This window comes from Desmodus rotundus, chromosome 13 (genome assembly GCF_022682495.2).
Source record: "Desmodus rotundus isolate HL8 chromosome 13, HLdesRot8A.1, whole genome shotgun sequence".
In the NCBI taxonomy this organism is placed as follows: domain Eukaryota; kingdom Metazoa; phylum Chordata; class Mammalia; order Chiroptera; family Phyllostomidae; genus Desmodus; species Desmodus rotundus.
In genome coordinates this window covers 17,191,803-17,208,292 of record NC_071399.1, presented here as the reverse complement: position 1 = coordinate 17,208,292, position 16,490 = coordinate 17,191,803, and the positions used below count along the sequence as shown (strand labels likewise).

At 37.2% G+C, this 16,490-nt stretch overlaps 1 protein-coding gene across 6 annotated transcripts in view; it reads right to left on the bottom strand.

Moving 5' to 3' along the window:
• WRN (WRN RecQ like helicase) overlaps positions 1–16,490 on the bottom strand; it is a 124,076-nt gene that overhangs the window by 78,210 nt on the left and 29,376 nt on the right. For 5 of the 6 annotated variants that reach the window (XM_053916345.1, XM_024562607.4, XM_071220180.1 and 2 more), the window contains 5 exons: positions 15,900–16,048; positions 15,015–15,164; positions 13,413–13,482; positions 7,078–7,192; positions 1,197–1,614 (listed from right to left, as the gene is read on the bottom strand). In XM_053916345.1, the coding sequence (XP_053772320.1) occupies positions 1,197–1,614; positions 7,078–7,192; positions 13,413–13,482; positions 15,015–15,164; positions 15,900–16,048 (902 nt within the window). The remainder of the gene's footprint in view (positions 1–1,196; positions 1,615–7,077; positions 7,193–13,412; positions 13,483–15,014; positions 15,165–15,899; positions 16,049–16,490) is intronic. The other variant, XM_045197104.2, reaches the window with a different exon arrangement.

Genomic DNA, 16,490 nt, shown 5'->3' with positions numbered 1-16,490 from the left:
TAAAGGGTAATGGGAAAAATACAACAAAAATAAATTAATTAAGTAAAATAAATTAAAGTGTTACACAGATGTTAGCAAAAGATATTTCCTAAAAAGGGAATCTGTTTTACAAACCATTTGTATGCAAATAATTTGAAAACAATTTTAAAATAAAATGTATTCATACACTGATAGAAGTGATTGCTAATTATTAGCCACAATGTAGAGAATTCTTCAACTACTGAGACTTTGTCATTAGAAAACTGAGAGGGACATAACCCTATTAAATTACTTTTAAATCTAATTTCTAAAAGCTTAGAACAGGTTTGTAAAAAATATATATATATATAAAATTCTACTGAATGTGCGCATCATAGGTAATTTTTTAAACTAATGAAAAATGAATGAGATAAAACTACAAGGCTGTATGATGTCTTTTTATGCTCTGTCTTTACAATAAAAGAAATATAATGATTCCTCTAATACAACTTCACTATTTCAAAAAACACACTGAACTTAGCCAGGAGAAAAACAAAATCTCACAAATTAAACTAATCTAATCAGAACATAGTAGTTAGAAATCTAAACATGAAGTTGAGAGAGAATACAGAATGTTTAATAATAATCTACCGAGAAAAAAACATAGGTTCCCGACTGTCCCGATGACAGTGAGGTCAGTGTCAAGCAAAAGCAGTAGTTTATGATAAACCCTCTCACTGCAGCAAGTAAAGAAAGTCTGTATGAGGAAATAAAACTACTCCCCAGAGTAAAGTTTGGAAGAGTAAATACTAGTAGGTATGTAGGGAATCCAAAAAAGAAAGTAAAAATATTTATTAGATAAAAGGCAGGAGTAATGCAAAAACAGCAAATTACAATAAATACATATTGACACTATAAAATGTTTCCACATGAAACTGTAAGATGCTGCTTATTACAGTAAGTTGGGAGTAGCAAAATATGGCTCACAAGCCAAATCCAGCCCACTTTTTGTTTTTACGAAGTTTCACTGACACACAGACAAGCTGATTTGTTTATATTTGTCTATACCTGCTTTGGCAGGTATAAATTGGCACTAAATTGGCAGAATTTAGTAGTTACGACAGAGACTGTGTGGTCTGCAAAGCCTCTAGGGACAATATTTACTATGCGCCTCTTTACATGAAACACTAGCCAATCCCTATGGGCTGAATGAAAACTGTTTTCTCTTTACTTAGTACCTCAGAGTTGCAGGGAACATCACTAAGATGTTTTTCTTGAGCCTGCTGTTCCAAAACTTGGAGTTCATATTCTGTAATATCTAATGACGTCCCACAAATTCTTTCTGTATTCTCTTTCAGCTTATCGTCTTCCAGTCCATCTTCAAAGCCATCTTCTTGTTTCACCTCATTTACAAGCATACTTCCTCCATCGTGCATAAATAAATCATCAAATGTTGCATCCCATGTCTCCTCTTTAACTTCAGGAAAAACTTTATCTTCTCTAATTTGTCTCTGTTGCACTCCATCAGCAGCTGACTCTTCCAAAGGCAGTGAGTTAAAACCACTGCTGGGCCTCAGTTCAGTCTCAGCAGAACCAAGTATCGCCTTTCTCAGTGAATGTAGGTTTTCTGAAATATCCTTCAATAGCATAGAAACCCTAAACAAAATTAAGAAAAGTTAATTTAACTTTAACTGCATTAACTATAGGGACAATATGTTAATGAGCAGAAACTTTCTAAACTGTCACTTCAAGGACACATTGTTTTGTTTTATTTTTCAATTACACACTGGATTAAATTTGTTCCTCGTTCCCTAGTGCCCACTATATACTTATAGCTGGTAGACTACTCCCTAGCACAGCAATGCGTCTCTGCATTCAGCAGTTGACTTATATGCTTACTAAGTGCAGCAGTATTTGGTCCCATAGTAAATGTTCATGCCAGCCATTAATTTTATGCTAATTAATTTAATTAAATGTAAATCAAATCAATGACGCATAACCAGTAAAAAAAAAAAAAAAAAAACACCACCATTCCACTGAATTTTAAGTTGAACATGTGATGTGGAAAGACTTAGCAAATTTCTTCTTAAAAAAAAGTTCTGTCTGATTATAGTTCAAATAACTATAACAGTTTGGAGGAAAAATCTTAGGACTCTGTATTAAGATTGCTTCAAACATCTTAAGTTTTCACTCCATTTTAAAGAAACTGAAACTGGAAATTGCAGATGATACATATGGGTATGTTTAAACAAGAAGCATTCTGCAAAACTCCAAACATCACGCCTATATTTAATGAACAAGTTGTGATGTATATCAAAAGATTATAAACACATACACCTTAATATGTTAAATTAAAAGAAAATTTTTATGATCTGAAATGAACTGAATTTCTTAACTTCTTAAATATAGTTGCTAATATAACATTTTAACTAAGTGACTTTAAATAGCTATATTAAAACCAAACCTGGTTTTAACTAAATAGGAAAACCATGGCTAGACTGTAAAATGAGGCACACTATCTTATCTATTGGTTATAGGGCTTATTACAACAAATTTTAGTCACGTCATAAAAATAAAAATTAAAAGGAGAAAAAGGAATACATTGAGAAAAGACATACTTTACTATTTAACTAATGCTTTTGTTTAGCTCTTCCAATTTTTCTGTATTAAAATCAATCCTTCATAAAATCTGGCATGGCATAATTTTATTAAATTCATTGAGGTGACACTGGTTCCTAAGATGATATGACTCCGAAGTGTACAATTCTAAGACATCATCTGTACGTTGCACTGTGTGTTCATTACTCAAAGTCAAGTCTCCTTCCGTCACCACATGTCTGACCCCTTCATCCCCTTCATCCCCTTCTACCTCCTCCACCCCCCTCCCCTCTGGTAACCACCACACTGCTGTCTGTGTCTGTGAGCTTTTGTTTGTTTGTCCGTTCATTTGTTGCTTTCTGGCTTACATCCCACATATGAGTGAGGTCGCATGGTCAGAGTGACAATAATCAAAACAGCATGTGGTGGCAGAAGAACAGACACACAGACCAATGGAAAAGAATTGGTAGCCCAGAAATAAAACTATATATATAATGGCAAATAATTTTTGACGAAGGTGCCAAAAACATACAATGGAAAAAAAGAGAAAGGCTCTTCAAGAAATGGTGCTGGGAAAAACTGGAAAACCACATACAAAAAAATGAAACTAAACTATTTGTTACCACATACAAAAATTAACTCAAAGTGGATCAGAGACCTAAACATAACACCTGAAACATAAAGTACACAGAAGCAAGCATAGGCACTAAACTTATGGACCTTGGTTTTAGAGAGAATTTTATGAATATGACTTCAAAGGCAATGGAAGTCAAAGCAAAAGTAAATGAATGAGGCTGTATCAGACTAAAAAGCCTCTGCACAGCAAAGAAAACCATCAACAACACAAGAAGGAAACCAACCAAATGGGAGGAGGTATTTGTAAACAATACTCCTGATAAGGGGCTAACATCCAAAATAAAGAACTCATACAACTCAATAATAAAAAAACATAATCCAATTTAAAAATGGGAGAGGACCTGAACAGACTCTTCTCCCAGGAAGACTTACAAATAGCCAACAGATATATGAAAAGATGCTCAGTTTCATTAGCTATGAGAAAAATGCAAATCAAAACCACAATGACATACCAACTCATACCTGCTAGAATGGTTACTATTAATAAAACAAGAAATAACAAGTGCTAGAGAGGTTACAGGGGAAAAAGAAACCTCATACACTGCTGGTGGGAATGTAAATTGGTATAGACACTACGGAAAACTGTATGAAGGACCCTCCAGAAATTAGTAGAGCTACTAGAGTAGATACCACCCTTTTCTGGGTATGTACCCTAAAATTTTGAAAACACTTGTCTGTAAAGATATACGTACTCCTGTGTTCATTGCAGCATTATTCACAGTGGCCAAGACGTGGAAACAACCTGCGTGCCCTCCATGCATAAAAAGGTGTGGTACACACACACAGTGGAATGCTACTCAGCCATAATAAAAGATGAAATACTGCCATTCGCGACAATATGGAAGGGTCTAGGGTGTCCAACCTTTTGGCGCCTCTGGGCCACACTGGAAGAAGAGGAGTTGTCTTGGGCCACACACTAAATACCTTGTGACATGTAATCATAAAAACATCTCATAATGTTTTAAGTAAATTTACAATTTTGTGTTGGGCCGCATTCACAGCCATCCTGGGCTGCATGTGGCCTGCGGGCTGCAAGCTGGACACCCCAGGAGAGAATATCATGCTAAGTGAAACCAGACTGACATGACTTTCAAAGTTCTGTATTGATGATTCAAATAAAGATTTAATCATTCATGGGAATAAACTATCAAAAGTCCTGAGTTATTTTATGAGTTTTTGAAAAAATTTTTATTTATTGATGTTTTGAAAGAGAGAGAAAGAGGAAAAAAACATTGATTTGTTGTTGTACTTATTTATGCATTCGTTGGTTGATTCTTGCTGACCAGGGATCAAACCCTCAACCCTGGCGCATCAGGACAATACTCAAACCAACTGAGCTAGCCAGCCAGGGCTATTTCATGAATTACTTTCACGCTGAAAACAGCACCATTACCATACTCCAAAGCTGAGCTCAAGCTTAAGTTAACAAAGTCTACATCAAAATATCAAAAGCAAAATTAAATTCAAACCAAAAAACTCACTTATCCTAACACTCTAAAACTCTTCAAATCTTATTTTGAAAGAACACTTATCATTATACACAGGTATACAAATAGAAGATCTGCATGTAAATACATTACGGAAACAGGCAAGTGCCCCAGTGTAACTGTTAAATGCATGGGGAATGTGGTGGCATGTAAACACAGCAACAGTGGCACACAGACTGATTGACAAGACCGTAAGGACTCATTCATTCCATGCTAACACCAGAGAACAGCACATTCCATGTGCGGTAACTATTTACTCCGAACACATCAAAAGCCGCCCTGCCTTCTTCAATAATGAATAGTGTACTTTCCCTTCTGTCACAGGATCGTTATTACTTAGGAGCCTGCAGACAACCTTGGCGCCCAGCAGAATGTCAAGCACATGAGAGCAATACAACAGGTAAGTACTGAATGCAAATCAAAGACCAAACAGTACTGTACAAGCCGATACTTTCCCACGTCCCCTGAAGCATAAAGTTGTTCCCTCCTGTAACGAACCTCACACTGCTCTAAGTTTTTAAATTGTATAATTTTGTTCTCTCCTTTAGAGATAGCCAACTGCACCTTCCAGCTGTTGGCCTACGAATAACATTCCTTATCCATACCTGGTCTTCAGTGTAAGTGGATATCCAAGCTTGTCAAACTCTATCTATAAACAAAGAGCAAATATGCTCCAACTGTAGCCTCATGCACTCCACTGGAAATACAGTTAAGTGAGGTTGAATTCATGTTCGTGGCTTGTATTTTGGCTGTTCAAAGGCGTTTTTTGTTCCCTTCTGGTTCTGAAGTATAATCTAGGTACATTAGGTAGTACTGCAGAGTTGTTACAAAGGGCATGAAATTAGAAATTTAACTAGTTCTTGTCTTGACACTAAAACTTCACAAGATTTATCTTTCCTAAAAATGAATCCAGTATTTTCCATTCTCAAGTCTTAAGGAAATCTATTTAGCTTTGGCATTACAAAAAGCATTCACAGATATTTTAATTGCTAGAATAAAAATCTGAAATACATGTAAACATCATATAAACAGTGATTTTTCTTCTTTTATGTAGGGAAAAGTATAAAAATGAATAAGAAATGGCTTTATTGGTATCCTTCCCCATTTGAGAGGTGCATCTTTCAGAAATTCTCAAAGTTACATAAAAACTACTTAAACAAATTGCTAGGGGGGGAATGACTTTGAAAAAAAGCTATATTTCTATGTTATATTTTGAAATCTCTCAATGAAAATATATCACAAATCTTAGCCAACAAAGAATACATTAACATTCATTTTGTCAGAGTCAGAATTCTATTTTAACTAACTGCTCCATATTTCTACAAAGTGTCCATCAACAGAGGCTTGGACAAAGAAGATGTGGTACATATACACAGTGGAACACTACTCGGCCATAAGAAAAGATAAAGTACTGCCACTTGCAATAACAGGGACGGATCTTGAGAATACTATGCTAAGTGAAATAAATCAATCAGGAAAAAAGCTAAGAACCATATGATTTCACTCCTAGGTGGGAAATGAAACTGAAACTCAGAGACACAGAAAGACAACAGCAAGGCAGTTAACAGAGGGAAGGGTTGGGGGGCGGTAAAGGATAAAGGAGGCCACACATATGGTGATGAAAGATGATCTGACTTTGGGTGACGGGCACACGATGCAATGTGTGGGTCACAGATCACAGACATGTACACCGGAAACCTACATGACCCTAGGAACCACTGTCACCCCAATAAGTTTAATTTTTTTTAATTCTATTTTAACTAAGTGCTCCATATTTCTACGAAGTATTTTTGCCTCAAAATTACACTGCCACATTGTACTGTTCATTCACTGTTCAAGAACAATCCTGCTTTTAGAGACTGACAACAAAGTCATTTAGCAATTAAGACTAGGGCAAGGCCAGGCTTCAAAAAGAGCTGGCTACGCAGCACCAGTCCGTAGTGCCACGTCTGTTGTAGTGTACTGATTAGGCAGAATTCTTGTATGATAATCAGATAGCAGAAAAACGAAGCTAGCTACTAGGTATAAGAGTTTTTTATTTTCGATTTTTTATTTACAGATTTTTTCACCGATCTCAAGTGACCCAACTATAAATATAATTAAATGAAAGATGCCCAAAAACATAAAGAAAAAGATAACTTTGAATTTTAAATACTTTCCTTCACATGGACTTATGAATTTTATTTTGTTTTGTTTCATAAAACAAAGCAGACAAAAAAGCCTTAAACTTTTTGATGCATAATTCAACACCTGGAAAGATATTTCTCCATGTATACATCTGTAGGTATGCACATACTCAAGCACATTTACATGAGTCTACCTTAACGAGCAATAATTTCTTGCAGACAGGAAAATGCAATAAGAACAAACAGATTGATTTAAAAAAATGATATCCCACCTCTGTGGATTCTCCAGCTTTCTAAGAGTGTCAGGGAGATGCTCGGCCATGTTCACTATGTCCTCAGACATCGCCGTCAATTGTGTCCTCACATTACTAGGTGTTACTTCTTCCTCTGGAAAAAAAGAGTCAATATTTATTTGTAAGCCACAAAGCAGAGACATCTAGTTAGCCATTTATTTAAACAGCATTAGGACTCACATTTTTATTTTCTTTCTTTAAATAAATTGCAACAAAAAGACTTCCTTATCCTATTTCCAAATCACTTGTCACTTTACTTCCCTTTCAAAGTTTTGCTATTTAAGTTTTAGAATAAATTCAAAATGATCTGCATTCATTTATATTACAACCCAGTAGTTATCAACCAAGGCAGGAGAAGGTAGAGATGAGAGTCTGAACGCTCTGCACTATTTTAAAATCAGAAATTGAAATTATACCAGGTGAGCTGCTTCTTAAACATAGTTTGATAAAATACAGCCTTACTCACCAGCCATTGCTTACTGCTCTCACAATCAGTCATCACCAAAATGAAATGCAAGCCTATCTACTCACTGGTCATCTTCCAAGCTCTCAACTTCATTCGTCCAGCACATCATTCTCCATGTACACCATTAACCCGCTCTCTTTTTCCAAACCCTACACCAGCTTAGAAGTCCTTACTCTCCATTACCACTTCTCTTGTCCTTCCAATGCCCAGCTCCTTGGAAGCATGCAGTATCTGCTATTCCCGACTGCTGCAGGTATCTTACGATCTCAAACCCACATCTCATTCACTGACGATTCTAGCGCCTGTTTCACTGTCTTTCCCTTCGCTACTACTCCTGTGATAATTCCCAGTGGGTTCAACCTTCATAGAGATGCTCCACCTAAAAGTGTGGGCTTTTCAGTTCCTTGATCTCTCCATTTCCAACAACCTTTTCCTCAACTGACCTCCGCCACCCATCCCCACAGTCATACCCCTGACTTCATGACTTCCACTAAGGTCACCACACCCAAACTTTAATGGTGAGCATTCTACCATCAACAGCATGCTCTCTTCCTTTCAAACACACTTTCCAAAATACAGCTTCCTCCCCACCTTCAGAGCCAAATCTACTGACTCTTGTCTTTTCCTCACCCATTATCCTTCCCACTCCCACTTACCAGCATGTCTTACTTTCCTTTCTTAAACATATAGTAATCACATGCTTGTACGAACTCACTTTTGCTCCTTCCTCCCTGCATGGTACTTACCTAGCTAAACCCCTACTCTAATTAAACCCAGCTTTTTTACCTACATGATGCCTTAACCCAAGCAGTCGAATATAGCTGAAAATAAAACACATTTATGATGTCTCCCCTCACTTGGTTTTAAACTCATGACACAGATCTCAAACCCTCAATAATGATTGTTAATCATTCTACATTTCTCACTTTCCCAATCTCAAGATGACGATTTCATACCTCTTTCTTCTCTCCAGCCTCCAAGAGCAGCTTGTCCCTCCATTTACTCAGGGGACAATGCAGCTCTTAGTTCAATAAGAAAATAGAAATTCGAAGAAGAGAACTCTCTCATCTTCCCACCCCCATCTGCCACTTAGTCTGTGTTAGCATCACTACTCTCATTTACAGCAAAATGTCTTGAAAGAGGTATCGGCACTCACTGTCTCAAATTTCCTCCTCCCATTTCCCCTACACTGACTGCCAGTCAGCTTCCCACCCGACCAAGACAGCACAGCGAGTCTGCAGAGTCACCAAGGAACTCCCACCATCAAATCCAATTGTTAATTCTAGTTCCTCATCTCATTCAAATTTTCCTAAGTATTTAAAGCCGTTGGTGACCTCCTCCTACTTAAAACCTTTTTTCTTCACTTCGTTTCTGAACACCACAACTCCTGTACTTGCTCCATCCTTACCAACCCTTCTCAGTCCCCCTTGCTGCACTCTCCTGTCTTCCTGGATGCGCCTGTGCCCTTGATGTCAATACTTGGGCCTCTTCTGTTCTTGACTCCATTCACTCCCCATTTTATCTCATCCAGTTTCACCATGTTAACTACTATCTGTATGCTGATGATTCCCAAAGTTACACCTCCAATGTCAACCTTTCCCTTAGCTACAGAATCACACTGCCAACTAAGAGGTCTTCTTAGATATCACTAAGCATTAAAATTTGGCATGTCTAAAACTTAAACCTAGCTTTTTGTCACCAAAACCTTCTCCTTTGCCATAACCTTTCCACTAACTGATCCTTCCATTTACTCAGTTAATCCAATCAAAATATCTTGACTGTCTGCTCAGTCTTAACATCTCACCCCTTATGGAGAATTCATCAGCAAATCCTTCACAATATATATCTTCAAAATATATACAGAATCTATCACTTCTCATCTCTATTGCTACGAGCCTAATCCAAACAATTATTATCTCTTGCCTGGAATATTACAACAGCCTCCTGACTGAGTTCCTTGCCTAAACGCTTGCTCTCTTAGAGCAGCCAGAAAAATCCTTTTAAAATAAAAATTTAATTGTGCCATTCTCCTGCTCCAAATCCTGTAAGGGTTTTTCCATCACTCATCATTGCATTTATTTTAATTAATAAAATATGAAGTCAGATTCACAGTCTATAAGGTCCTAAATGACCTGGCTTAAGGTACTTTTCTAGCCACTTTCCTAGTCGCCTCACCCCTCCTTACTTCACTTAGTTACACCTGCTCTTTCCCCACTAGGCAGCCACCACCCTCACAGGCATGGATCTCTCTTCCCCTGCCCCTGCGATCCTCCCCTGGACATCTACGTGGCTCGTTCCCTCACCTCAGTCAAACAAGTGAAGGGGCGTGGTCTGTTTCATTCAGTGAATTTCCCCAGCAACCGCAACAGTGCCTGACCCATAATAAACACCCAACAAATATGTTATATGTACAAATGGATATATTCCCTTTCCAAACCAAGCTTCTGTAAAAGAAGTTATTCCATGGTTCCACTACTCCCCTGTTGCTAAGGTTATCACACCTTCATGAACCGAAGCCTGTGGACGCTTTTCTGTTCTAATAGCACATGCTTTAATGACCTTTTTCTCATCGAAATACTCTTTTGTCACCCAGTACCTCAAAGCTGCTGTAGTGAAAGGTTACAAATAATTGCCATGTTGCCACGTCTAATGATGAATTCTAAGTGGTCAGTGTCTCAGCCTCTCGGCAGAATTTACACCTGTTGATAACATCCTCCTACTTAAAACATGTTCTCTGCTTGGCCTTCTACACACTGCACTCCTAAGTGCGAATATGGCTATGGCTCCTCCTCTGCTGTGCCCTCCTCCAGGAAAACATTAAATACTAAGAGTTCCTCAAGCTTCTTAGCCCCAGCTCTTCATCACCAACTCCCAGTTCTTTATTTTTAACGCAAACTGTCTTCTGAGCTACGGGCTGTGTAGTTAAGGGCCTACTGGCCCCCCCCCCACCGTGCAATCTCACAGGCTTCCTCCCTCTGACATAACTAAAATCAGCAATATGACTCCTTATCCCAAATCTCTCCGCCTCGTCAATGTTCTTCATCCCTGTTTCTCCAACAACACAGCAATGATCCCCGACACATGGCTCTCATCATCACATCAAATTCTGTTGAGTCTACTGCTCCATGAAATCTACTCTGAATCTATCCACTTCTCTCCATCCTCCATACAACCAACCAAGCCAGTTCACCATCATCTCTCACTTGGATTCTTCCCACTGTGACCCTTGCCCTCCTACAATCAACCCACCTTCTGCTCTATAGCCCAAGTTACTACTTAATGTAATTCATGTCACCCCTGCATTTAAAACCATCAATAGCTGTAAGGAAATATAACCTCCTTAACATAGCTTATCTGCTCTCCTTTTTCAGCTTCTCCTTCATTCCTCACCCTCTCATATTCTTTTTTCATTTTTTAAGATTTTATGTATTTATTTTTAGAGAGAGTGGGAGGGAGGGAAAGAGGGAGAGAAACACTGATGTGAGAAACATTGATTGGTTGCCCCTCATGCGTGCCCCGACCTGGGACTGAACCTGCAACCTTTCACTTTGCGGGATGACACTAAACCCACTGAGCCACACCGGTCAGGGCCACCCCGTCATATTCAGTAGTTCACCACACTGAACTACTTCCAATTGCCTGTCAATACCACTCCTCTTACCTCTGAAACTTTGCACCTGTTGCCACCTGTGCCTATGACACTCTTCCTACTTTTCAGCTAGCTAACTCCTGCTCTTATTTCAGGTCTGGCCTTAAACATAATTTTCTCCAGAAAACATTCTCTAGGTCAGGGGTGTCAAACTCATTTTCACCGGGGGCCACATCAGCCTCGCAGTTGCCTTCAAAAGGCCGAACATAATTTTAGGACTGTATAAGTGTAACTACTCCTTAACCAGGGGTACTGCTGCCGAATAGAAACAAGGTACCAGGAAGATAAAACAAGGTGGAGGGCTGGATTCAGCCCGCAGGTCTTGTGTTTGCCGCCTGTGCTCTAGTACCTCCAAATATGCACTAGATATCTCTCCTATGTGCTGACCATAGCACCTTGTTTTCTCCACATCAAAAGACTCATCTCCCCTCACTGCAACTGCCGTTTTTGTTTATCTATATCCCCCACAAAACTGGAGGTTTTCCTCTCAGGAAACAGATTCATGCTGGTCTTGTTCACTACTGTACCTCCATATCATAAAGCACTCGACAATATTTAATAAATGAATAAATACATATTTAACTACTATATCATTTAGTGCTTATTATCTACCATCTTGGAAATAAGCTAATATTTTAACAGTGTGAAACAATGTGTAAATATTATTTTATTTTCTGATGTTCTAACCTATTAATAAAATAGAACATAATCTTATAACACAAACCAAACATGGCCATTTGAAAATATCATCTATAGATACACCACAGAAATTCAAGAAAGGTGAGGTTGATTCATCTTAATAACAGGATGGGAGGGAGAGGGGGAAGGAGGCAGAAAAGAAGACAAGGAATGCTAATCTTAGTTACAATTCACTGGGATACCGGTCAAGTTACTTCCCTTCAGATGTCATAATATACACACACATATAATGTGACAGAGAATAAACTGGAGGGTCAGAGAATGTAGTATTGCAATGACTGGTACACAGGTACCAGGACTCCAGTACTGACTTATAAATATATGTTACTTTAGTGAAAAATATCTTAAACATTCCTCAAAAGCATTTTCATCAAAGACAAAACTGAAAGTGTAACCTACAAGCAATTCTGCAAACCAGAAAGTCATGAACTCCCTCTGCTGGATTTAAGTCTATTATGATCAAATAAGTTCTTATACCTTGTTCTCTAGATCAGCTTCATAAACCTATCATCTGCCTTAGTTAATCAAGGTAATTTCTAGCCACATTACCTTTGGCTACAGAGCGTCAACAAGCACTCATCAGGAGTGGTCTTCCACGGAAAGAAAGTACGAGAAATCTTCTACCTCAACACACACAGGGGGGTCTACCACAGAGGGTGCAGGTTCCTTCTCACAGCAATTATAAAGGACGTTACATAATTTCACAGGAGAAGGTCATCCCACAGATTTAAGTTCATTTAGCAAAATCACCTAATTTAATCGACATCTTAACACATACAATTATTTAAAATCTCCAAAAGGATGCCACGAGAATAGTAATGAGAACTCTATACAGATCAATACAGGTGCTTTTAACAGCATGTCCCTTTTAGTGCCCACACTATTCTATAAAACAGATCACCCACACTCTTAACATGGGGAAACAGGTAATTCCTGGTCACATGGCTGGGGCTCCACCACTGGTCCATGTGACCAGAAAGCCCAAGCCCTTCCACGCTCCTCCCTACGTCTGCTATCACCAACCTATTGAGATATCTGAGAAAGGCAGTCAAGCTGAATGAAGTGGCCATTCTTCTTAGAGAAAAACAGCAGAGTTATCCTACCCAGGAGAAAAGTTAGAAATTTAAACCAGGGCACTATACAGCATCTTATACACTTTAAATATTTACAGAACGGATATATTCAATATAATCTCTAAATTAGGAGGTAGCTAGTTTTATCATTGACATTATAAAAGCCACAAAGTCCCAACTATAGAAGCCTAATAAGCAGCAATGCTACAAAGTAAAAGCAGTGAGTCCTCCTTTGCCGCAAGTAACATGCCTGAAGCCCTAAGCTTTGGCCAAATAGCTGTCAACCTAATGTCAAAACTGCTCAGACACTCAAGAAGTTGTAATAATACTAAACGTTTTCCACAGGTGTGAATATTGTCTTTTTGGAGCTAAACCTCACAAAAGAGCACATTCAAATTTTATCTTTTATTTTTAGATCATAACATACCTTTATTTATTGAAAACAATTGCACTGCATCACCCAAATTTTCTAATTTTTGATAAATGATGAGACCAGCCTATGGAAAAACAGAAAAATGAGAAGATCATACCAAATAATGATCACCAAAATTATGACTCATCTTTACAAAAATCCAAAACAATGATTCCCAAAGCACCCAAAAGCTGAATTCAACCTATTAAGTTACACGAACGTTTGAATATCTTCACCCATTCACCACACCAATTGTGAGAATGGAGAAAGCAAGTGGTCTATGCTTTAAAAATAAAGTTTGACTTTTCATGTTTTAACATGTAACATTACAAGAAGGTATCCAAATCAAATAACCTACAAATGGAATCTGACAAAATACAATCAAGTAACAGAAGTATGTTTCAACTACAGGTATCCAATTCTGCATATCTCATTAAACCAGCTGAGAATGTTAATCAGTGTATAAACAGTCCTTCTTCTAGGTACTGTTGATAGGGTCAAGTCATACTCATTATTCATGAATAAAAATACTATGGAATTTGAGCTAGTTCTCAACAAGTTTTACATTTTTTAAAAAACAGAACATAAAAGAAAATTATCAACCTATTTTCCAGGAAAATTGATTTTGTTTATAAATAAACGAGATTCTAATTCCTAAAAAATAGATGCAAAAAAAAAAAAACCCAAGATATTCATCTACAAATAAAAGTATAAATTAGGGTCCTGGTAGGGTAGCTCAGTTGGTTGGAGCGTTGTCCTGTACACCAAAAGGTTGCGGGTTCAATCCCCAGTCAGGGCACATGTGATCAATGAGTGAGAGGCAACTGATCAATGTTTCTCTCACATATTGATTTCTCCCTCTCCTTCCTCTCTCTCTCTCTCTCCCTCTCCCTCCTCTCTCCCTCTCTCTCTCCCCCACCCCTTGCTCTCTCTCCCCCACCCCTTGCTCTCTCTCTAAAATCAATAAATATATCCTTGGGTGAGGATTAAAATAAATAATTAATTAATTAAAAGTATAAATTAGGGAAAAAGTAATTCACTGAGCCATAAAATACACTTCATGAAAAAAAAAAAACCAACAGTGCTGTATATAAAGATAAGCCCAGATTTCACTATGTACAAATATGTAAATAGGAAAATGCATCTGACTAACAGCACTGAGAAGCTAAATCTGGAGGCAATTTTTCTAAATTTTTATCACATTTTAAATATAAATATAAGAAATAAGGTCAGTTTCAATATAGAAACTGTCTTGTAATTATTTTTATTCTAAAGATGCTTACAAATCAAACACATCATCAATACCATTTGTGCACACTGAGTCTCAGCTCATTAGCCTTTCATGTTTTCAGCAAGCTCCTATTTTTTACATGCAAATTGGACATTATTTTGGTTTCATGACAATAAACATAACTAGCACTGAACACTCTGTTGATTGGTACTTTTTAACTAATACTGAGAATTAACAGCTTCACCCAATGCCTTCCCAAGCATTTTACTGCCAAATTGATTTAAAATATCTTAGTTGAGTGTGTGCCACTACCACAACAAAATTTTCTGAAGTAATTTAGTATAGGTTTAAACACACATCACAGTCTAAAGATCTTTGGTACATACATAAGCATCAGTAGCTGCGTATAATTTCTGGTCCTCAGTGAGAGGATAATTTTTCCAGTTGCTACAGCGGACAGAATTGTCTTTCCGAAGCTGTTTACTGAAGAGGTGTTTAACCAAACCATTGAGGCTCCAGTACTCTGTAGATTTTAGCTAGAAGTAGTGAACAACCAACATAGCAAAAATTACTCCCTTCTATTTTCATATATTCCTAAATACCACCAAATGATCATGCCACAAATAAAGTTAAAAATGTTATACCAAAATATAAAGCACAGATAGTCCTCATACATTTCCTCTCATTATAACATCATTTGCAGTCTACATTATCAGAATTTAATTCTGGAATTTCCCCGAAGTCGTTACTAAAAGTCTTGGACTATAAAACTATTGTTTCGTGCAGGAAAAAACTGGATAGATTGGCAGGCTTTCTACTTCCCAGCCAAATAAATACTCAGCTAAATATGAGAATTTAACCTAATGACTACATTAATAAAATATGTGGAACACAGGTGATGGAGCTGATGGTCAAATTGCACAAAGAGCTTCATACCACAAGAGCTACATTAGCCTCTCCCTTAAAAAAAAAAAAGGGTGTTGGGTATTGATATAAATGGATTAAAATAGGTTAAAGAGATAAACTTAAAATATATTTAAATTTGAAAATAATGAAACAAAATGAAATACTACTAATAGAGGGGAGGTACTTGCTTAAAGAAACTATTTACTAAGGCAATAGATTAAAACTGAAGGTTTTCGTTATGAAACTCATTTGAGACTTCTTTACTACAAAAACTTTTTTTTTCACAATATCTAACAGTCAGATAGGAGGCACATTCTGTGCAACACAAATTTATCTTGTTTGTGAAAATAATATATTATCACTACCTTTTCATTGGCGACATCTGTTAGTTCCACAAAACCCTTCAATTTGATGTTAAAGTCGCGTAGAAGTTTCCACTGATCTCCTTCAATTCCAACACCTGCCTTTTTAATTGCTTCATTTTCAAGCAACATTTTTAATCCCTGAGGAAAAACTATAACATTTTATTATTATTTTCATAGGTTCTATTAAGCAAGATGGATTTATTTTCCACTTCTTACACATTATATGTTTATATTTACATTAATGTTCATGTTAAGTTAAAATTCAGATATTCACCTTATTTCTTTTCTTACCTAAAGCAAAAAATTCCGGTTGATAAATGACAAGAAAACCAACTAGTGTGAATGCTACCCGTGCTAACACTAACGGTATATTTCTGGTCATTTAGCCTCTCTAAACTTCACTTCTTTACTCTCTAAAGCAGGAATAATATCAATGTCTGAAAGAAACGTGTAAATTCAATAAAACAGGGATATGAATGAATCAGGTGGAACACAAATACTTAAATAAATGTAAGGTAACAAAAAAAGTACCAGCTAAACCAAGAGCTTAATTTTATAAGGATAAAATTGACATAATATAATTATCTATCA